Source organism: Zalophus californianus, chromosome 16 (assembly GCF_009762305.2).
Source record: "Zalophus californianus isolate mZalCal1 chromosome 16, mZalCal1.pri.v2, whole genome shotgun sequence".
NCBI lineage: Eukaryota > Metazoa > Chordata > Mammalia > Carnivora > Otariidae > Zalophus > Zalophus californianus.
In genome coordinates, this window is record NC_045610.1 from 23,348,643 (window position 1) to 23,371,446 (window position 22,804).

A 22,804-nucleotide genomic window follows, 5' to 3' on the forward strand; every position below is an offset into this window, starting at 1 on the left:
CCAAACCTCATTTAAATGCTGTCTCATCTCTGACATCTCTTTTCTCCCCCAGGCACCCTGCCTCACCTCCTTCAGTGGTGTCATCCCCCCCCCGCCCCTCCCACTCCCAGTGTGACCACAGCTTTTTGAACCGTTGCTTCCCTTTAGGTGTTTATCATATGTTTAATCTGCCTAAAGTTAAAGATTGTGGCTTGTGGCTCATTCATCTCTCTACCCGCCAACCTCCCATGCCTGACATAGTGCCTGTCACACATCAGCGAGCTCGCTGTGGCAAGAAAATCTGGACCGTCAGGCCATCAGACTCAACATCACCAGTAAACCAACATGTACCCTGATGTGCTGCACTGAGAAACCCAGTGTCACCCATGTGGTGTCCCTGCCAGAAATGTTTAACCCGAATCCAATTATAAGGAAACAACCAGGCAAATCCAAACTTAGGGAACAGTCTACAAAGATTTTATATGAACTCCTAATAAAATACTTGAAGTCACACAAAAAAAGTCTGCTAACGAACACTAAAAAAGGCAAGACAGTTAAATTCAATATGTAGCGAATTGCTTAATGCTCACGAGGAAGGAGAGTTCCCGAGGAGGCAGTCAAATCAGGATCCAGCTTGGTAACTGCATGGAGAATTTTAACGGGAAGCTGATTTCTCACATTTTGCCAGTCAGCCCTTCCCAGTGAGGGGCTGAGAGAGGAGCTGTGGCTGCAGGACTTTACCGAAGGAGCCCAGTCTTCCTCCCTTCTTCGCCTCCAGAGGCAAGCCGACTTCCTTTCTGATTGCAGAGCCGGGGCCAAGAAGCCAAGGGGCCTAAATGAAGCTCAGAGCCGAGAGACTGTGTGCACAAGGCAGAGCCTCAGGAGCCTTGGGAGCTTTAGGCGGAGGAGGCTTTTATAGCTGCTGCTGGCTGGTGGAATCTGTGCCCTCCCAGGAGGGAGCGGGAGCAGGGGTTTGTGGGGAGTCTCCCAAGCTGGTTAGGACAAGAACAAGAAGCACTAGGGAAGTTTGCATGAGTTCAGGTTCAAGACACCCTCCATCCTAACTCATCTCCAAAGAGCTGATGTGGTCCCGCACCCATTTCTTCTGTGGGTTGGCACACACCTGGCGGTGCCTCTGGGTGCTTCTCCTACAGAGAAGAGGACAGGGTGAGACCTGGTCAGCACCCAGACCAGCCAGTTTGGGGGATGAGGCGGACTGAGCCACAACGGCATGAAGACGATGGTACCGGGGTGGGGCATTCTTGGAGCTCCATAAGGTTGGATTTGTAGCTTTTAAGGAAAAGGCTCTTCTCCTCTTCTGTTGGGTCATAGGGCTCCAAACCAAAAGCAGATCTGTGTGCATGTTAACCCCCACACAGACCCATGCAACCTGGAGAGCTAAGGGCACATGGACCCTGAGGAGTCTAGGATCGCGCTGGTCAACCACTAGCTTTCCTCAGCGCATCTCGGTTTCAGACTCTATGCTGGGTGCTCAAGGTACAGAGAAAAAGAGGCGTCTTCTAGGAACTGAGTCAGGGTTGACTAAGTGAGAGATAAGAAGTGGTAAAAAAAAACAAAACAAAAAAATAAACAAAGGCACGATTTGGCTTTAGATCATACAGTGCCTGGCACAGGGTAGACACTCAACAAATGAATACATCTATGCATGTGTGCATCAGTGACAGAAGGACGTGAACTTGAGTCTTGATTTCACTACTCATTAGTGGATTCACCCTGGCAAATCACTTCAGGCCTCTGAATCTAATTTGTTTACCTCTAAAATAGAGATAGAAATAATTCCTACTTTGCACCGTTGTTGTGAGACTCAAATGAGATAGTATTATGGAGGTATGGAAAATACCACACACGTATTGTTAATTGGGATGTTATGGGATTCTTCTTTGGGAGGGATCAGAGCCACATGACAAAGGTCCTGGTACTGGGTATCAGTGCCCAGCGAGGTCGAAGGCCCCGAGGTATAGCTGTTGTCAAAGCACTTCTACCAATGAACCCCGCCAGAACGTGGAGGCCTCTGGGAGGGAGAGGCCTTATTTCCACAGGTGTTGATGGTAGGCATTGGAGGTATAAAAGCCTGCAGGGCACGGCCTCAGTCCAGCTGCCTGCCTCGCCTGTTTGCTAGGAGACTGGCTCTATCTGGGGGAGACCGTGGGTGTAGTGAGCGGTGCTGTGCATTAACATGTTCCTTTTGGGCCAGCCCTGTCTACTTGGACCTATCTCCTTTCAGCTTCTTTAGGATGTTTTCCTGCACCTTTATGAGCCTAAAGTTTTTCAGACAAAGTGAGGACTTAGGTCGTCTGGTGAGAATGAGGGTTTCTCGGTTTCTTTTCAGGTTCTATCCTGGATAGTGTTTGCTCTCGAAGAAGCTGCCTCCCCTTTTCTGAAACTCAGAGCCACTCGACCATCTCTCTTTCTTCCATTCTAGTGTGCAGAGGAGAGAAAGGGAGCAGATGGAGTATTCTGGGCTCTCATGCCTCCTAGTGTTTGTTTGCTTATTTGGGGTGGTGAGGGAGCTTCATACCAAGCCCCTGTCCTTGTTCAGCCACGAGTCAGACAGGAAATCCTACAGACTTGCTATCCTCTCTCCTCGGCCCCCCTCAGCCTGTGGCCAGGAAACCAAAAGGGCAGGAAACGAATATCTAGAGTGAGGGTTTCTCAGGCCTCCATTTCCTCCTGAAGAACGTGAGACTGAGGAACAACCCCTCCTGGCTAAGCTAAGCTTCTCTCCCTGCCCCCATTTTGGGGACCCCCTACTTGCCTGACTCCCCTCCTGCCTCTCTTCCTGCCTGTTCTCTTGGGAGCAACCTCCTCCGCCTGCCCCTTGAGAGCAGGTGTTCTCAGAATTGCTGCCCTTTTCTGTTTTTCTCCCAAGTCTCTGGCCCTCGGTCTGGCACAGTGCGGGGGCTTAATGGGTGTTTATTGAATGAGGTAGTGAATGAACTGCATTCACTCATCAAGTTTTACTTGTCACTTCTGTGTATATAATAGTACATTTGGAGAAGGAGGAGGAGGAGAAGTTAACACTTATCAGGCACCAACTGTGTGCCAGGATATATTCCAATTTCGTTTTTCATTTCCTTGTTCTCCCTTTGAGCCAGTGAGGGAAGTACTTCTTTTTCACTCCACTTCGCAGATGAAGAAATGGAGGCTCAGAGAGGTTAACTGCTGGGTCCAAGCTCCTGCCACTGCCAATTCTAACCAAGGTTGACTAGCTCTGGGGCCGTTGTTCACCAAGACTCTGCTAAAGATTGCCACTCTCATCTCAGAAGACCCTTTCGTCCTATAAAAGAATGTCCTGTCTCTAGCCCCAACGCTCTTTTCTAGCTACCAACACCCCTTCTCACGCTCCCTGCTGGACATTGCCACAGGGTTTTCATGCTGGCACTTTGGCTCTTTCCTCTTTAAACAGCTCTTCCTTGAGACTTGCGGGGCGGAGGTGGGGGGGGGGGGGGTGTCTGTACTTCTCCAGCCGTCTGTGTAGAAACCTGTCATTTAACCCCCCTCTCGTCCTTGCTCCTGACCTCACCTCACCTGCCAGGGCTTGCTGACTCCACCTGTGACTTTTTCCTACCCCATCTCTCCTTCCCTTCCCCTTCAGGTCGTTTAGCCTCAAAACTGCTCACATAGATAACCGTACCAGCCTCTTAACTGGGTCTGATCTTTCTAGGCTTTCCCGGTGCCAGCTCATCTCACTCGCTCTAACGCTTTTTTTTCATTGTGCTGACACTTGAGGCCCTCATTGCTTTTCTACATGGGGACGCTGCATCAACCAAAGGAGAGTCCTGGTGACATTCGCTCTGCCTAGTGTACCCAGTCCCTCAGGCTTTTCTCAAACACCTTTTGCAGCAAACTTCCCCTTACCCCCGAGGCTGGATGTGCTCCCTCTCTCCTTTTGTAATTTTTTTTTTATGCAGTGTTACTCCAGTCATTCTGCATCTGTCTTTTCCTTGTATCAGACTGTGAGTCCCATGAGGGCAGGGATTGTGGTTTATTCATCTCTGCCTGCCCACAACAGGTGCTCAGAGAAGGATTTTTTTCTTTTGAAAAATATTTGTTTTCAGAGATAAAATTAGTAGTGCTAAATATTACCACTATACTTTGAAGGACTCACCAGAACAAAAGGTAATTCTGAATACCTATAGCTTTGCAAGTGTCACAGGAATTTCTGGATTAAAAAAAACTTCAAAGGATGCCTGCGTGGCTCAGTTGGTTAGGTGTCTGCCTTCGGCTCAGGTCACGATCCCAGGGTCCTGGGATCGAGCGCTGCATCGGGCTCCTTGCTCAGTGGGGACCCTGCTTCTCTCTCTGCCTGCTGCTCCCCCTGCTTGTGCTCTCTCTCTCTCTCACAAATAAATAAAATCTTTAAAAAAATTTTAAAAACTTCGTTATATAGGAAACTTCATGATTACCCCATTTTCATTCTTTAAGTCTCTTATCATCTTAAATTTCAACCATCATTGTTGACCTTTCTGTAGTAGAAAGAGGAAGCCCCAAACACAGGCTCTATCCCTCGCTTACTGTGCATCCTTGGGCAAGTCACCAAACCTCTCTGGGTCTCAGGTTCATTATCTGAAACATGGAGAGAATTATGCATACCTGTAAGGGTTGTTATGATGAAATTTAGGGGTAATCCATGTAAGACATTTGATACACAGTAGGCACTTTCTAGGTAGTAGACTTAATTTTTTCAAATATATTAGTTCACATATTTAAAGGAGAATCTCATGTCATTATTTCTTCACCACTTGATAATTTTCTTTTAAATACACTTGACTATAACTAGGGCTCTGGCCTCTGACCTCTTCCCCTTAGATCCTCTGAGGTTGTAAGTGGATTCAATTGGGTGTGGGATATGGGGGAATGTGGGGTTCTTAGTTGGAGAGAGATGACTGTGTTGATCTTTTCTCCATGCAGGAGCATTGTAGGTCACGTTAAAGTAAAAGTCATACTCGTAAAGATCAGAGACCTGACCCAGTTTGACTGAGTGGGGAGAACCGCCCCGGGAGCCCCTTGTCTAATCTACGTGATAGCAGGTGGGGGGGGGTCTGAAGCTACAGAAGGAGGGACTATGGCTAATTGAGCAGCCGGAAGATGGGTAGGAGTGGATAGGGTGCCCTCTTAGAGGGCTCCTGTGGGGGGCTGGCTCTGGGACAAGAGGTGTCCCTTCCTCACTCCCCCTGCCCCCATTAGAAGGTCCACAGGGCTGGGACTCACACGACGGCTGGCATGGAGCACTTGCTGCTGGTGTAGAAATACTGCTGGATGTGGGTGAAGGGCAGTCGGCGGGAGATGTAGGCAAAGCAGCAGGGTGTGGTGTCCGAGGAGAAAACCAGGAGACCCCCGTATTCATTGCTATTGCACACGGGGTATTGGGCTGCGTACGTTATCTTGGATAGACTCTTATCCTCCTTTAGCTGAAACTGAAGCTCAGAGAGGTAAAGTCACTTGGCCGTGGACACACAGTAGCAGAGTGGGGGATTCCAACAGAGGATGGAGACGATCTCTGCAATCCTTCATCTAATCCTCGAGTCTTGCTTGTATCCTTCCCTCTACACTATAACCCTTTGCCTTTGGCTCTACGGATATTCTGGGCTTCCTCCTAGCTCGTCTTGGGCCCCTTGCCCTTATTCTTGCCCTCCCGGAATCCTCAATGGATTCAGAACTTTGTGTCTTTGAGACCTACAGTGGGTTGGGGGAGGCTTCCAAAACTCAGACTTCATGGCTCAGCCTCAACCCTCAAGAGGGGCCTGAAGATGTGTATTGCATCCTGGGAGACTCTGGCTGAGGCATGATAAGGGCTCTGAACAGAGAAGGACTCTTTGTTGCTCAGTTAATTCAGGATGACCCTGGAAAGTGTCAGTTGCCACTTCCCAGTAAAGTAGGAGTGTTAAAAGCCGGATAGAACTGAGTTTGAACACCAGTGTCCCTATACTCCCTGTGTGACCTCCGGCAAGTTACTTAACTCTGCTCTGTTAAGTCAAGCTCAGCAACTCTAAGAGTAGTGGCAAGTATTAATTGACATGGTACATGCAGAGCAGTCAGCATGATACTTGATACACACTAGGCTTTTAAAAATCCTCTCCCGGGGCACCTGGGTGGCTCAGTTGGTTAAGCGTCCCACTGTGGATTTCAGCTCAGGTCATGATCTCCGGGTGGTGGGATCGAGCCCTGAGTCAGGCTCGTTGCTCAGTGGGAGTTGGCTGGAGATTTTCTCTTTCCCTCTCTCTCTCCACCCCTCCCACTCTCTCTCTCTCTCTTCCCAAATATATCTTAAGAAAAATTAAAATAAAAAAAATTAAAATCCTCTCCCAAGCCCCACTTCTTCCATCTATGAAATGGGGAGAATATCACTGTCCCAAACTTAGAAGTTTCTTAGGAACCCTACTGGTGATAGGCATAAGTTAGCTGTGTTTCAAGGTCAGTTCAAGGCTGCCTCTGCCTGCTAATATCCCCAGCATCGGTCCGCACTCAGGACCTGGAGGGCTTGGGTGTACATCTTGAGGACAGAAAACTTGAGCAGAGAGGGTCCCTGCCATGAAGTGGCTCCAGGGACAGCTGGACATCTGGGTAAAGCAATATCTAGAAATATAAATCACTGGGTTCCGACAGCATAAATGCTGCAGCTGGAAAGGAGGGCAAAGTCTGGGCCAGTGTGAGGGTCTGGCCCCAGGCGGCGGTGGTCAGGACCTGACTTACATGGGGAGGCAGAGGCAGGAGCGCAGATGGCGACGGTGGCCAGGAGGATTGCAAAGGTAGCTGCGGGTGGAGGCTCCGGGAGAGCCACCTGCTGTCTTGGGATCCTCTGCAGGGATCCTCTGCTGCCGAGAGGCTGGCTCTTTATAGTCAGGCCAATAGAAGGGGCGCCCCCCCCCAAGGGGAGTTTCCAAAACAGCAGCCACGGACTGCTTGATATCATAAGTGAAATTGCACAAAACGGAAAAGAAAACTGAAATAGCCTCCGGAAATTTGAGTCTCTTTCTCTCTCTCTCTCCTCCTCACCGCCTCTGGTCCAGAGTGAGCTCATCGGTTCCTTCTTTGCCCTCCAGAAGAGCTAATATAGGCACTGGTGGTGGAAAACCTCCTCCTCTGATGGCATCTTCAACTTCCTCTTCTGGGGCAGGGGTGCTCATGAGAGGTCAGGATGCTGCTTCCCTGGGGGCAGAGGAGGGCAGTTAGGATGGATTAGAAATAAACCCAGTGTTTATTTGGTTGCTTTCAACGTTCTTGCTCGTGCATTACAGATCCGTATTTCCCCTCTCATCCATGGAAGGGAGGGTTCTCTGACATATAGCCCCCAAAGGAGGTGAGAACACCCACCCGATGGTACCAACCACTATTCTAAAGGTTTTACAAGCCAAGTCATTTACTGTTATTATGTTCATCCCCCCCCCCATTTTACAGATGAGGAAATTCAGTAAATGCTGGGATCCCCTCTCCTTTCTCAAATCTTCTTGGATACAAAAGTTACAGAATTTGAAAGCTGCAGAGGACCCTAGGAATCATTTCTTCCATGTCCTTCAATTGCAGAGGAGGAAACTGAGGCCCAGAGAGCAGAAATGACTTGCTAAGAACACACAGCAAATGAACGATGGGATCAGAACCTGGGTGCCCTGGTTCCTGCTTCAGTGCCCTGTCCACTCAGTACTACCTACCATGAAAATGTTCGTGGTTGGGGACATCCGTGAACTGAACCCATGTGGGGTCTTGATTAGAGACAAGTTCCTTACTCCATTCCAATGACTTGGGTTCAGTAAATCTTCATCCATTCCTTTTGTTGTTGTTGTTGTTAAAGATTTATTTATTTATTTTTGAGAGAGCAAGCGAGCATGAGCTAGAGGGGAGGGGGGAGAGGGGGCAGAGGGAGAAGCAGACTCCTCGCAGAGCAGGGAGCCCGAGGCGGGGCTCCATCCCAGGACCCTGGGTCATGACCTGAGCCGAAGGCAGATGCCTAACCAACTGAGCCACCCAGGCGCCCTCTTCATCCATTCCAATTCGGATAATTCAGAATAGTGACAGTTTGGCCTGGGCTGGGCTGGACTGAGGTTGAAATCTGAATTATCTAAGAGAAAATTATCTATGGACAGTGACAAGAGCAAACACATTTAAAAAGAAAAGTAACTTTAAAAAAATCTTCTACCACGAATATTTTCTTGCTAGCTCTTGTGACAAACGTAACTTGGGGGCTGAGGGTGACTGAATGACCTAGAATGGGAAGACCTCTCGTTTCTCCTCACAGGGACTTGAGGAAGGGTGGTTATTCTCATTTCACAGAAGAGGTCATTAAGATCCTCAGAGTCATGTGGCTGATCAGTGGGATTGACCCGAAGTGCTTCTGATGACCAGGCTCAAGTCTTTTCCACTGAGTCACATCAGTCAGGCAGTTAGCCGTCACTGTATCCTGTCTAGGTGCCGGTGGCTGTTCTAAGCCTGTCCTTGGAAGACTCTCCTCCCTGCCTCATGACTCATTCACCCATTTACAATAGAAACGCAATTTTGAAAACCATGGCCATCTCATTTAAAGAAACACATGGAAGCACTTTTGAAACATTCATCTATCCACACAAAAATGGTCTGCCTGTTTTAATTGTTCCCCTCACACAGTCAGTCCCCTTAGTTACCAAACATGTGGGAGGCCGTGTAGCCTGGTGGCCAAGAGCAGGGGCTTTGGTGTTTTTCCTGTTTATTAGACAGCCTTTGGCCAGATACTTAATCTCTCTGGCTTTAGTTCCCTCATCTCTAAATCAGGGGTAATAATAATGGTCCTCCCCACAGCTGTTGAGACAGTTAAGTTCCTATGAATGTGTTCGTGTGCCTAATGCATGTTAAGTACTTAATAACGTTAGCTATTGTTATCATGTTATTATAATGGCAGTCCCTTTAGGGATATTCTCTACTTAGGCTTTTCAGCAGTCTAGATCAGACTGCCAATTAATATGGATTAGTGAGCTTTATCACAAAAAGTGTTTGTTTTTAAGCAGACGGGTCGGTTAAGGTGTAGGGTAAGCGACTTGCTGAGGTCGCATAGCCCACAGTGGTAGAGCTCGACCTTGAACCCAAGTCTGTCTGGGTTCATAGACTTCCTACCACACCGCATCGTTTCTAGAGAAATCCTGAAACTTCTGCTAAGATTCAGTTTGTCCATGTGAGCTCTATTTCTGTTTCCTTTCTCTGATCTCAGTTTCCCTCTTTGAGGAAGAAAGCAAAGTATTTTCCTAGATACCAAATATGCTGAGTTGGGACACTAGCTGAGGTAAGAAGTGAGATGGACCAACATGATCCTCATCCTTAAACCCTTTCTGCTGTGTGTGTGTGTGTGTGTGTGTGTGTGTGTGTGTGTGTGTGTGTAGGCGGTAGTGGGAATGGGGTGTAGGTAGGATGGTGGTGTTGCTGAGCAGGAGTAGGCAACGAGTATAGGCAACAGGAGTATATTTCGTCCCTTTTGGTGATTCCAGTGGATTTTGGGAACCAGAGAGAGGGTAGACCCTAACTGTAATTCCATTTCTACCCCTCATTACCTCCTGTGCAAAATCCGGTCCGGACTCATGGAATCAGTATATTCTCTGGTTTTAAGGTACTGATTCCATGAGGAAATCAAAGTGCAGGTTCGATGAATGACAACTATCCTTATGATTCACCCAGCGTTTTATGTCCCTGAAAATGAGGGATGCCTGTCTGTGTGACCCACGCACGGATGGTTGAAAGAATCAAGGAGAGTAATGACTGTGGACGTGCTTAGGGGACTGTAAGGTGAGGTACGAACATCAAGAAGCCCTCTCTGCCCTTCCCCCACCTCCCGCCAGTGCGTTTGGTCTACACCCACTCAGTCCTTGTTCACCTGCAAACTATTCCTGTGGATTGCTGTGAGCCAGGTACTGTTGTGGGTGCTGCAGATGCCATGGTGAGCAAGTCAACCACCTGCCCCCTGGAGCATGCGCTTGTGTGTGTGTGTGTGCATGTGGTGGGCGGAGAACTGGACGGTAACAAGTAAAAATATGCTTCATTGTGAGTCACCTTTGCACTGGTCTTGTCTTAACTACCTGGAAAAAATAACAATGTCCTATGGTTTTTCTTTTCCAGTTGCTTTTTGTATTCTCCCCCTGCTTTCCACCAAAATCTTGGACACGATAGATGCTGAATTCATGCTGGTTTAATCTGAATAACTTTTTTAAAAAAAGATTTTATTTATTTATTTGACAGAAAGACACAGCAAGAGAGGGAACACAGGCAGAGGGAGTGGGAGAGGGAGAACAGGCTTCCCGTGGAGCAGGGAGCCCGATGCGGGGCTCAATCCCAGGACCCTGGCATCATGACCTGAACCGAAGGCAGACTCTTAACGACTGAGCCACCCAGGTGCCCCTAATCTGAATAACTTCTTACAGCATCTTGAGTAAGTACATGGGCTCTTTAGAGTCGGACTCCTAGGTTAGCACATGGCTCTGTTACTTATCAGTGCCAACCTGAGCAGATTGCTCACCTTCTCTGGGCCTCAGTTTTGTCTGTGAAGTGAGAGATTGCTTCCAACCCATTTTGGACAATGGAGCCCTTTAAGAATCTGAAGAGAGCTGTGAACGCTTTCCACAAACACTTGGAGGCCCACACAGACACATGTAATTTTGTGTCAATGAGGTTCACAGACCCAGCAGGCTCATTGACAGGCCTCTTGAGTCCACAGGGCTGGTTGTCATCAGCACCCCCTCCTCCTGGATGTGAGTACATTCCTCGCTAGAGCTAGACGCACTCTTTCCAGCCTAGCTCAGGCCCTCCCTTGCCCTCCTGGCCCAGTCTCCCTTTTCCTCTTTCATTCCTTCCCTGAGCTCAGCTGGCTGCCTGCCCAGCCTCACACTGTGATGTTAGGAAACCAAAGGCCGGCAAAGAAAGCGAAACCTCATTCCCTCTGAGTTCCAAAGCTTTGCTCAGACCCGGAGTTCCCCTCACGATCGTGTGGGGAATAGCTTTGTTTTTTCTGGGTGCTTTAAAAAAAAAAAAAAAATGTCCAAAGCAGGGAAAGTCCCTCCATTCTCTAGGAATGCCAGTCTGGGCCCCAAGAGAAGCCTGAGGCAAAGCTGTTCCTCCTGAGGAGCCTTGATTTTCTCCATCTGCAAATTGGAGAGCTGCTCTCTGGCTGCGTCCCTCCTCTGTCCTCGTTTACAAATATAAGTATTTCTCCCAGGAGCCAGCTAGCTGGTCTCTCACCCCTGTGTCCACAGGGCCCTGCCTGGGGTAGGTGCTCTAGCAGTGCTGTTGGAGGGTCTGAAGGGGTAGCAACATGGAGGAATTGCCCAGCTGGAGGCAGGATTCAAACCCCTATCCGGATAGGACTCTTTCTGCTGCACCTTGTCTTTCCTTTTGGTCTGGTTTGTTCTTTCTCTGCCATTCTATCCTGCGCCTCTGCGTGCACCCCCCACATGCACCTCCTGTGCATTTCACCAGGTCAGGGGGACTAACTGTGACAACTGCTTTATAGTTTCAACCACATTCGGGCTGGAAGGCTGCAGCTCGGCCTGCCCCCACGCTTCTCACCTTCGCCACACGGGACAGTCAGCTGTGTACACCCGCTTGTTTTCTGCAGCCTGTGGTGTGTTTGTTGATACGCTCACCGCCTCAGGTTACTGGAGGAGCCCGCCACAAGATGCCTTGGGGATGGGGCAGCCCTGGGAGTGGGGCCCGGGGAGAAGCATCCGTTCTTACAGATTTGCTGAGTTGACAGCTGATCTCAGATGCGCTCCTCCTGATACTTTGGAGTCTGTTTTTTGTTTTTGTTTCCCTCAGCATGTTTGCCAGAAGCAGCCCTTTTCTTTGCTCCTACTTCCAGAACATAACCGCCCCCTCCTCTGAAACAAATAATGCAATATATGTTAAGAAAAAAAAAGAAGAAGATAGCAGGAGGGGAAGAATGAAGGGAGCGAAATCGGAGGGGGAGATGAACCATGAGAGACGATGGACTCTGAAAAACAAACTGAGGGTTCTAGAGGGGAGGGGGGTGGGGGGATGGGTTAGCCTGGTGATGGGTATTAAAGAGGGCACGGTCTGCGTGGAGCACTGGGTGTTATGCAGAAACAATGAATCATGGAACAGTACATCAAAAACTAATGATGTAATGTATGGTGATTAACATAACAATAAAAAATTTTAAAAAGGCAGTCAACTGCCCAACACCATTCCCTGCACAAACAGAGGCAGGGATAACAGTTCCTTCCCTTTCTTCCTCCAGGGCTTCTCTACTCCATGTCTTCTTCCCCGCCCCCCTCGCCCCCACACTCCTGAGTGGGGTGTTCATCTCAGCTCCGTGTTAAGGATCATGGGGACGGGTGAACCGATTTTAGGGGCAACAGGACACCTATCCTGTTGCCCGTGGGGGAGTTGACTGTGTTTTCCATTAGCTGTTAGGCACCGTGCTGGACACGTTAGGCATTATTTCACTTATTAGGAAGAAAACATGTAGAAAACGGTGATGACTCAGGCCTGCCCTAAGCTTTCCCACCCTCTGTGTCTCGGACTTCAGAGACTCGGCCTCCATGCTCTGTCCTTCACTGGATTTGTCTCTCGCTCCAAGCTTGGCTGTGGAGTGACATGTGGTCCCCCCTTTTCCCTTCCTGGCTGTGCCCGCAGCCAGCATGCAGACCCTTTTACAAAGAGTTTCACAGACAGGCTTACAAAGGAAGTGACACAAGTTTCAGAATCTTACAGGACTCTTGTGGTTGTGGTCTGGATTCTGCCCCTCTTTTGAGCTGGCCTTGGGAAGCCCCTTCTTGCCCTGCATCCATTCTCAGGGATGGGGGTCCCCAGTCTCTTGCTTCTCCTCTATGCTGCTTCCCCAAACCCCTCCACCAACCCCCCTCAGCACAGAGGTCTGCAGAACATTCAGGTTACAGTAGGGGCCTCAGAACTTCCTGAGGCATTGACATTTTTGAGGACCTTCAGCCTGGGTGAGGAAGTCCCCTTGGGGAATTTCATCAAAATGGAATTTGGAAATTCTGCACCTTAGTCATTCCTCATAGAGGCAGCTTTCATGAGGCAGTGAAAACAGCAAGGGACTGGGAATTAGGACCTGAGTTTTAGTCCCAGCCCAGCCTGAAACCTAGTTGTACGATTTTAGGGAATCATTTTCCCTTTGTGGGCCTCAGTTTCCTAATCTAGGAAATGGAGGCATGACAGTATTTCTGAAGGCTTTTCAGTCAAAAGATGCAAGACTAAAGGAGGACATTTGGGGATAGGTGTCCTGTTGTCCCTAAAATCGGTTCACATCACTCCCCCTGCAGGCGAGGTTGAAGGGTCATCATGCCTCCTCTCCCATCCTTCCAAGGCCTGGGACTCAACACTTAGTTCATCAAGTCCTTCCCCAGGCAGTGCTGCATTTATCCACATGCTCACCTCTACCCTTTTACTCCTCCACGTTCTCATCTCTTTCCGTTCCTCCACCCATCCACCCATCTCTTCATCCACTCATTCATCTCTGCAACTGTGCCATTTAAAAGTCATTGTTAAGTGCAGAAAACAACTTTGGCTCATGTAAGCAGGAAGGTAATATACTGGGGGTACGATTGAGTAGCTTGTAGAATGGATAGAGCATTGGAGAGCCTGACTTGGAAAAAGAGTAGTAAGAAACCAGAAAAGCTCTGGGTGTTTGGGCAGCAGGTGCTACCTGACAATCTCATCAGGGTACCACTTCTGAAATAAACATACTCCAGCCATTTTTCCTATCCACATCCCCGTCTACTAAGGATTCATAGTCCTAGGGGAGAGAGGATGTCAAGGTGATATTTGGAAGGGGTAATGGATGCTGTGTAGAAAAATAAAAACATAAATAATCAAAGAAACAAATTCAACCAATACTCCATCCACCCATTCACCCATCCATCCACCGACCCATCTGTCCTTTCAGCCAACAGAGCAATGCACCTTTGTGGAGCACCCGTCATATTCCCTAGGCTGTCCAGACACTTAGATATAGTGCAAATCTGCCCATCAGAAACACCCCAAGAGTCTCCTTAAAAGGATGTATCTATGGAGCCGGAACAAAGATGAGAATCCAGGGAAAGGAATTCATGTATATCCATGCATTGCAGGGTCCCAGACCACATTGCTAGGGGACACAGTGACTCGTTCTGGACGTGGGCAGATAAGGGATGGTTTTTGCAGGTGCTTCATCTGCCAGGAGGTTGCTTATCATGGGGGCAGAATAGTCTGTGGCCAGATTAGACACCAGAAAGCCTGGGTCTGCCTCTAGTCTCTGCTCCTCCAGAGCAGTAGGCAAGTCCTACCCCCTTTTCCTTATCTCTGAAATGGGAGGAATGAATGTAAGAATCCCTGCCTTGCTGAACCCAGAGAACTATGAGTAAATATGAGGTAAAATGAGTAAATAGATGTGGAGGTAAAATGAGTTAATAGATGTGAAGGTTCTTTCTAAGTACAGAGGCGGAGTACTGTTTTCACCATGCTTGCTTCTATTTCCAGAGTGACTGATGATACCACCCTCGACTCATGTGTGACCCTCACTTCCGTCATGCCCTCACTGTCCACCACCAAGCAGGAACCATGGAGAGGGTCTGTTGAGTTTTTTCAGTTCCTTAGGCTGGTGGATGAATGTCCACCCCAGAGAAGTAGAAGTTCAAGGCTCCGTGGGCCCCAAGTAGGCTGGAAACAGCAGCTGGGTGAGTGGGTATGTGTGGGAACAGGTCCTGGTTTCCTGTGGGTGGGAATGAAATGACAAGTGGAAGCCCAAACCATGTGGATGGCCCAATTATTTTCAGCTCACAATAGGAAGGCTTATGTAGTTCAAGTCAACACAGGAGACCACAGCTGCGACCAGAGGGAAGGAAGCATGCGTGGGCTGGGGAAATGGGCCCTGGACTGATGGGGTTCCAGGCCATGACCCTGGGTGAGGCATGTCAGCTCTCCGAGCATGTTTTCTCATCTGTGAAATGGGTGGCTTGCGTGCAGGGAGCAGCCTGTTGGTGGTGCTGGCTCATTTTTGTCACTTGCTGTCCTGGGACAAATATCTGGGCGAGGCGCTGGCTTGCCTGCCTGCTCCTCAGCTCATCTCTTCCAGCTAAAAGTCTTTTCTTCATATAGAAATCACTCCTTGTGCTGCCCTTCATTGGCAGGGGATGACACATTGCTACAACCTTTATGGAGGAAGGGCAGTTTGGCAAGATCTATTAAACACCTAAAAGCACATATTGTATTTAATAAGCTCTATCTAGCAATGCTACATCTAGGGATTTATCTTACACAAATACTCGCATGTATGACATGATAAGTACAAGATATTCATGGTTTGATAATAATGAAGATTAGAGACAATCTCATTGGCCATCAGTAAGGGACTTATTAATTCTGGTACTTCCATATAATAGAATGTCAGGCAGCTGCTAAAAAGAGTGAAGCAACTTCCTACATGCAGGAATGGAATGATCTCTAAGACATACTAAGTAAAAGAAGCAAGGGACAGAATGGCTTATGTAGTATGCTACCCATATGTGTAAAAAAAAAAAAAAGACTCAGCTATGCTTATAAATGCCTAGATGCTCATTTGGAGGTTCATAAGAAACTACTAACAGTTACTTTCCTTTCTGGTTAGGAAGGATAATGGGGGGCCGTGGGGGACAGGGGTAGGAGGCAGACTTCTTTTTCATTGCATATTTTTTGTATCTTTAGCATTTTATATCCTGTGCATTTCTGATCTGTTTATAGAGAGTAATCTGGCAGGCCATGCCCAGATGTTGGGGGACAATCCCCATGGAGTTTCCAGCCCCAGTCTTAGAGCCTCTTTTATCCCTCAGTCCAGTGAGAGTACCAGGCCTCTTCGTGCTATTCTCTGAGGTGGGTTGACTCACCCAAGGGCTCCTCTCTGCACCTGCCTCACCCCAACCCCCACGACACCCTTCACCCCATCAGGGAAGTGGGTTTTAGAATCACATGTTGACACTGAGAATACAGCCTTCCGTGCCTTTCCCCCAAAAGGGGTGACATTTGATCCCTGGAAAAGGAGAGTAGATCATTATCTCCCCTGACTGAGGGTGTCTCCTAGTGGAAACAGCAGGGGCCTTGTTATTGCTCAAGCTTTGGTTCGAATTTCAGCTTCTGCTTCTTGCACTATGGAAGCTCAAGGAACTGCCATGATCTTGCTAGATGGTTCTCTCCTCTGTGAAATGGGCTGACTGCTACTGAACTGAGGGGATGGGGGAGAGGAGATGAGCTCATTGTGTAGAATGCCTGGCATGCAGCGGGTGCTCAGGAAATGGTCAAAGTGAAGTGACCTCACTGTCACTGAGGTCCCTTCAACCAGCTGGGCACCTTACCGTGAAAGAGGGAAGAAACTGTAATGGTTGGAACCAGGCCTAGTTCAGCAAACACTGATGGCCCCTCTGGGGTTGGCCCCTTGCCTAGTAAAGGTGGAAAAGGTACAGTGGTGTCTTCCAGGGGTGCATGTCGATCAGAGAGATGGTCTGGGAGAGTCTCAAGTTTGCAGCTTGGGAGAGAGAGAGCCTGTCTGCAGGTCTGAGGTCTGGAGACAGTGAGGTCTGCCCCAAGGTGACTGTTTACCGGAGGGACTTGGCACTGGGGTTGGCAGTGGGGGCTCTCTCGTCAGGGAAGAGGCTGACTTGGGAAGGAGCAGAGGTCCTGGAGGATGGGACCTCGGACCAGTAGGGACCCTGAGAGCAGCCTCCCCCGCTGTCAAGGGTTCACACCTCCTGGCTCCACAGATGACCTCGCAGCATGGGAATTGTTCGTGCCTGCCACAGAGGAATTGTTCTGAAGATGGGTTCACCTCCCAGCTGTGGAAACATAGCCTTTCTCCCAGGATGAGCAGTGGTGGGGAGCATGGGCCTTTAGAATAAGGCAGGCCCGGGGCTAAATTCTTACCTGGTTATTGATTCACTCAGTCTTGGGAAGAAAATCAGGCTGGGGGAGATGAATTCCTTCTGTCAGAGAATGGCCAGTGGATTTTTGAGGCAGGGATTTTTATGGCTAATAACCTAGTTCAAGTACTCATCTAAATTATTCTGTGCTACATTCATGCTACATCTTCTTCAGAACCAACCCATCCTATGCCCAGATTTCCAGTGAATATCTGTTGACACCCAATAGACTTACATCAGTGTTCTTTTGGGGGAATGAAGGAACCAGGGCCCTGACCTGCATGGGGTGAGGCAGCACGTGAAGAAATGGAGAATCAGCGGAGGTGGACATTGGAGGAAGGGGTACCAGGATAGAACACTGGCCTTCAGTTCTCCTTGTGGATGTGGATAGGGTCTAACTCATAACTGCTTGCACCATCTGAGATGGGGAATGGAGCAAGTGTTTTTGATATTCTGGTGAGGTTCCCGATGACCCCATCACAGAGGCGGCCAAATGGGTGGCTTAAAAAACGTGGAGGACATGCTGAGACTTAGGTCGATGAGGACTGCATGGGGCTGAGGCAGCAAGGGAGGGACCACGGGCCCCACCACCCCCAGAGAACAGACCACCGGTTCCCCTAGCTGTAGCACTGTGGCAGTCAGGAGGGTTCAGGGGCAAGGCGAGATGAGCCACACACACCATTGCACATCAACCGAAGCCAGCAGGATGAGAACCACTCACCCGCAACCGGGGCCACAAGGCAGCTTCAGTGCCCCCTGCATCCTGAAGCCGTCTTGGGAGGTACAAAACAGCCCTGATGAGGAGTCTGAACTTCACACTGGCCGTGACTATTTCCCTGAAGCACACCTGCTCTATTCAGGGGAAATGGTTTCCCTTGATTGTCATTGCTTAAGTGTTTCTTCCACCATGCCAGTGTGATCAGTTACTGAAAATAATGAGAACAACTTTCTTTTTTTAAGGATATGTAAGTTGTAACATGTACATTTTTGACACCACCACATGATTGATACTGAAGAAGCGCCACCACCACCACATAAACACACACCACCTTCCCGCCAAGAAACCACCCTCTCATCTCGCAGACTCTGGCTGATTTCTAGCCTCAGCACTGCAGACACTCAGACCCCCATGATCTCTCTTCAAACCCTGTTCACGCTTCTGAAAACAAGGGGGAATCTCTGACAGCCGTGACTCTCCCTTTGGTGTCCTACGGCTGTCCTTTGATTGCTTCAAACCTCCTGAGGAGGCTTGATTTCTCTCCAGGGACCAGGCAGGAAATGCTCAGAAAGTAGGACGTGGAACTGTTTTCTTAGGGGGAAAAAAAAAAATCAGAAGAAGTGGAACACACAGAAGCTGAGTCACAGTGAGGAAGGGCTGGAGCCCGGTCCATGGGTGGGGGGTCCCACTGGCTGGATTGGCTCTTTGTTGTTCTATAGAACTTGTCCTTCCCCACTTCTGTTAAATGGGCATAACTTCAGACAATCCTTCCCCCAAGGCTTGTGGGAAGTGTAAATGGGATGACCTAAAGAATTTACCAGTGCCCAGCACATTGTCAGCTCAGTACAAAATAGCTCTTATTATTTTGATTATTCTCTCCTGCGCTCTGTACCTTTTCCCCCCCTCTTGCATTCACTTTCTCCATCAGTGAGAAGGTGAATAATAGGGCTATTAAGGGTCTCTACTCTACTGTTAGGAAATGGAAACTTTCCCATTGGAAGTGAGGGGCTGGCACATGGAAGCAGGGATCCTTATGAGTAACACATTTTGGGCAGCCAAATGTCAAAGCAGCATGACCTTTCTACCTCTCCTACCCCCTGCCCCTTGAAAACCAGCTCTGCCACTTTCTAGCTGTCTGACCCCGGGCAAACGGCTTTACTCTTCCGAGTGTGTTTCCTTATTGGTAATATGGGGATGGAGATGGTGGTACGACGTAATGTGGCGGGGAGAATTAATTGGCATACTGTGGGTAATGGGCCCTGCAGAATGCTTGGCCCATGGCAAACACACAATACATGTAGCCACTTCCGCTAAAATAATGAAGCTTGACTGGTCAGGCCAGCAACCTAGGAGTCAGGAGTCATTCTCGACTTTCCTTCCTCTCACACCTTTCTTAGGTCAGGATTCCCCAGAAGTGGCCATGAAATAAGGATGTGAGGGCAAGTAGTTTATTGGGAGGTGATTCCAGGAAGTTCCAGTAGGAAAAGCTGCAGCCAAAGAAGACCCTGAGGCAGAGTTGCATGAGGTTGCAATAGAGGGCTTGGCCAGGAGTTATGTGGCCCTAGATGAAAACGATGACCTGGGCCAATTAGATTCCTCTGTTGGGGCCTTGGAAATCGGCAATCAGAGAGACTGGGCAGTGGGGGCATGGGACCCCTAGACGCTGAGATGGGGGTGTAGATTCTAGGAAGATAGCCCCCAGGGCCCGAGGGGAGGGGTGGATCAGGCACTGGCAGGTCCCATTTGGGGGTTTGGAGTCAGACACAGACTTGAATTCTGGCTTGTTCACTTGCCAGTGGTGTGAGCTGAAGCAAGTTAACAAACTCCCTGAGCAACCCCTGGTTTTCTCCTATGTCTCATATGGCTATAATCCCTGGCCTGCAAGGTGGAAATTAGGGTTAAGGTGACACGTGTAGCCCACTGGACACGTAAAGGATGGCCAGTGAGTGTTTTCTTTTTCATTTCCAACCACCTCACCTCTTGCTCTTTAAAGCTGGACAGTGACAGGGTTACAGGGTCAGAAATGAGTTTGGGAACAGATGTTCTTCAGGAAGTGATAGGGAGAACTCCAGCTAGAAAAAGGGAAGCAGAGGCCCTTCTCTGACTCAGAACGTCCACTTTGGGGTTCCGAGGCAGGATTGGGAGGACAGCTCCCTGCCACTGTGAGATGTAAGCAGACAAGCTCAGAACTTGCACTCAGGAGGGCGGGGGATTTCTGGAGAGCAAAAGTCTCCTCTTCCCCCAGAGGCTGGCAGGGATTCTGTTCTGCAGTTAGGTAAGAAAGGAAGTGAGTAGGCATCCTACCAGTCCTGCGGCCAGCAGCCAGGCGGGAGGCAGCTAGAGGTCCCACTGTGGTTCAGCCTCCGGATGGGGTGTGGGCTGTCTGTAGTCAGACCAGAGTCACAGGGAAGCCACAGTGGGAACACTCTCAGCTGAGTACTGCCTCCCTCCTAGGTTTCCACTCCAGGGACACAGGGTAACAAACACTTAATGAGGATTATGCAAGGAAAACACTAACCTAGAGAAGATTCAAATCATAACAGAGTCAATTAATGCAGAAGTATCCAGAATTGTAGCTGGAATCAAAGTCTACAAACTCAGGTTTATAGGTAAGAAAACTTTACTCCTGTAACTTAATTTAATGTAACTTTGTATCCTGCCCTTTTGCTGGCCTGGTGGGAAACTTTAACCTCAGACTTTCTGGGGTGCACCTGGGTGTTTGGAGAGTGCATGGGTTACTGCTGAGCCTTCCTACCTGGGGTTAGTATGGTCTGTGGGTCTGATGGCATGCTGAAGGTTTGGGGTCACGTTTGAAGACCCGGAGAACTTCCCCAGGGCTGCTGTGGTCCACCTGCCTGGACATTGTCCATAGCCCTTTCTCTTGGGGTCTCCCTGCTTCCTGGCTGTGCTGCTGGGATGCCCATCCCTCCAGACCAAACCAGGACTCTCTTTGGCTGGGAAGAAATCCACAGTCCTTAATAACTCTGGTGAAGACATTTAAAAAAGTTTACTTTGAATCCTCCTTTATCCTTTCTGCAAAGGGCTTAGGCTTTTAGAACACACAAGCCAAAGAGACTCATAGTTTTTTTTTTTTTCCCCCAAAGATTTTATTTATTAGAGAGAGACACAGCGAGAGAGGGAACACAAGCAGGGGGAGTGGGAGAGGGAGAAGCAAGGCTTCTTGCAGAGCAGGGAGCACGATGCGGGGCTCGATCCCAGGACCCTGGGACCACGACCTGAGCTGAAGGCAGATGCTTAACGACTGAGCCACCCAGGCGCCCTGAGACTCATAGACTCACTGTCCTGTGTCATGTGTCCCCTGAGATGGGTGGATGAGCTGCATGGTATGGATGATCTGCCTGAATGAGAAAAGGGAAGAGGAGATGAAAATAGGAAAATACCTCAAAAATGTCCAGAGAATAAAACTTGGAAGCCCGTCTTCCAGCAGTACTCCCTTAGCCAGTGGAAATGTCTATGAGCAATTTGTCCCGCATTCCCATGCATAAATATTTGGTTCTCTGAGTTAGCATCTAAGGTTGTAATGCCCTCTGCACCCAGGGGGATTTCTCTACCTCCTCCCCAATACCCATTTGACCATTTTAAAAATGCCATGCTAGGGAGCAGTAGAGGATAGCCTGACAGGTCTAACCAGCCTAACAGGTCAGCCCCCTCTGCACAACCCTGGCTTTTTCCTGAGAGACATGCAGTTCCCAAGGGAGCAGCATAAAATTACTATCTCTGCTTTGCCACACCCTCAGTCATCCAAACCTCAAGGTCCTTATTAAAACAAAACAAAACAAAACTGGGGTGCCTGGATGGCTCAGTCAGTTAAGCACCTGACTCTCGATCTCAGCTCAGGTCTTGATCTCAGGGTTGTGAGTTCAAGTCCTGCGCTGGGCTGCACACTGGGTGTGGAGCCTACTTAAACAAACAAACAAACAAACAAAAAACTATTAAGGTATAACATATAGAATAAAATGTACACATCTTATAGCTCGATGAGTTTTTTTTTAAAGATTTATTCATTTATTTTAGAGAGAGAGCACGAGGGGGAGGGGCAGAGGGAGAGAGAATCCTAAGCTGACTCTACACTGAGCACAGAGCCCAATGGAAGGCTCAGTCTCATGACCCTGAGACCAGGACCTGAGTGGAAACCCGGAGTTGGACGCTCAGCCGACCGAGCCACCCAGTTGGCCCTAGCTTGATGAGTTTTTAACAGACATGTATATACTCATGTAGCCATCACTCTGATGCAGATAAAGGGCGTGTTCATCTCAGAAGTTTCCTTCATGTTCTCTTGTAGTGAATATCCATCACCCAGAGGTAACCACTGTTTGATGTCTATGACTGTTGTGATTCCCCTGAATTTCATATACAGTATGTACTCTTTTGGGTCTGACTCTTTCGCTCCAAATCATAATTATGAAATTCACTCATATTGTGTTTATTGGTGGTTTGCTCTTTTTCATTGCTGTGTAATATTCCACTGTTTGGGATACACCACAATTACTAAAGCTGAGTGCAATCATCTCTGATTTCAAGTTTCCCTCCAATCTCTTTGTTGAAGAGAGAATTTCATGGCACATTGCTATCTGCTTGTTTGGCCTGAGCCCTGCCCTCTGTCTTCTGCCTACTCCTCTGGGGGTAGAAGGGGCAGGGTTTCATTTCTCTACCTGGCTCTCCATTATATCTTCCTCCTTCTAAGGAGGCACTGGCCCTGCCTTCTTTCCTGGGGCCATCTAACGAGGGGTAGCTTACTGGGGAGGGGCTCCAGCAAAGTGAGGCCTGCTGCTGAATTTGTGTGGGACTCCTGACTGGTCCGGGAGGCTGGAGAGAGAGAGAGAGAGAGAGAGAGAGAGAAAACCGGCCAAAGGAACAGGAGGAAATCTTGGGAGGGGCTCTGGACTTTCACAATGCTGTGGTATTGGGATTGCACCAAGTTTAACCAGATCTCCAGGGTCTGTGGACCTAGAGCTGGAGTCTTGATTATGTCCAAGGATGCCCAAAGACAGGAGTCATTTTGATTCTTAGCTCAGTTCAAAGCAGGGCAAGCAGGATTCACTTGGAAAGGATTTGGAAAGGGCTGGCTGGACTAGCTGGGAAAGCAGACCCTGCTGCTGGACTGGAGAATAGGACTTTACTTGGGAGGTCCCTGTCCCTAGGAGGCCCTAGCCAGAGGGTGCCTGACAAGCTCCATGGCCCTCTGGGGCATTAGGGAGCTTCTGAG

The 22,804-nt window shown here is 48.9% G+C and overlaps 1 protein-coding gene across 1 annotated transcript; it reads right to left on the minus strand.

Annotated features, from left to right (window-relative positions):
- Positions 1–154: 154 nt before the first annotated feature.
- On the minus strand, positions 155–7,127 carry CCL5 (C-C motif chemokine ligand 5). Its single transcript, XM_027624676.1, has 4 exons — positions 6,997–7,127; positions 6,694–6,832; positions 5,212–5,417; positions 155–1,127 (listed from the first exon to the last, which is right to left on the minus strand). The coding sequence occupies exons 1-4, from the start codon at positions 7,125–7,127 to the stop codon at positions 1,040–1,042; spliced, it is 564 nt and encodes a 187-aa protein (XP_027480477.1). The 3' UTR covers positions 155–1,039.
- Between the last annotated feature and the right edge of the window lie 15,677 nt (positions 7,128–22,804).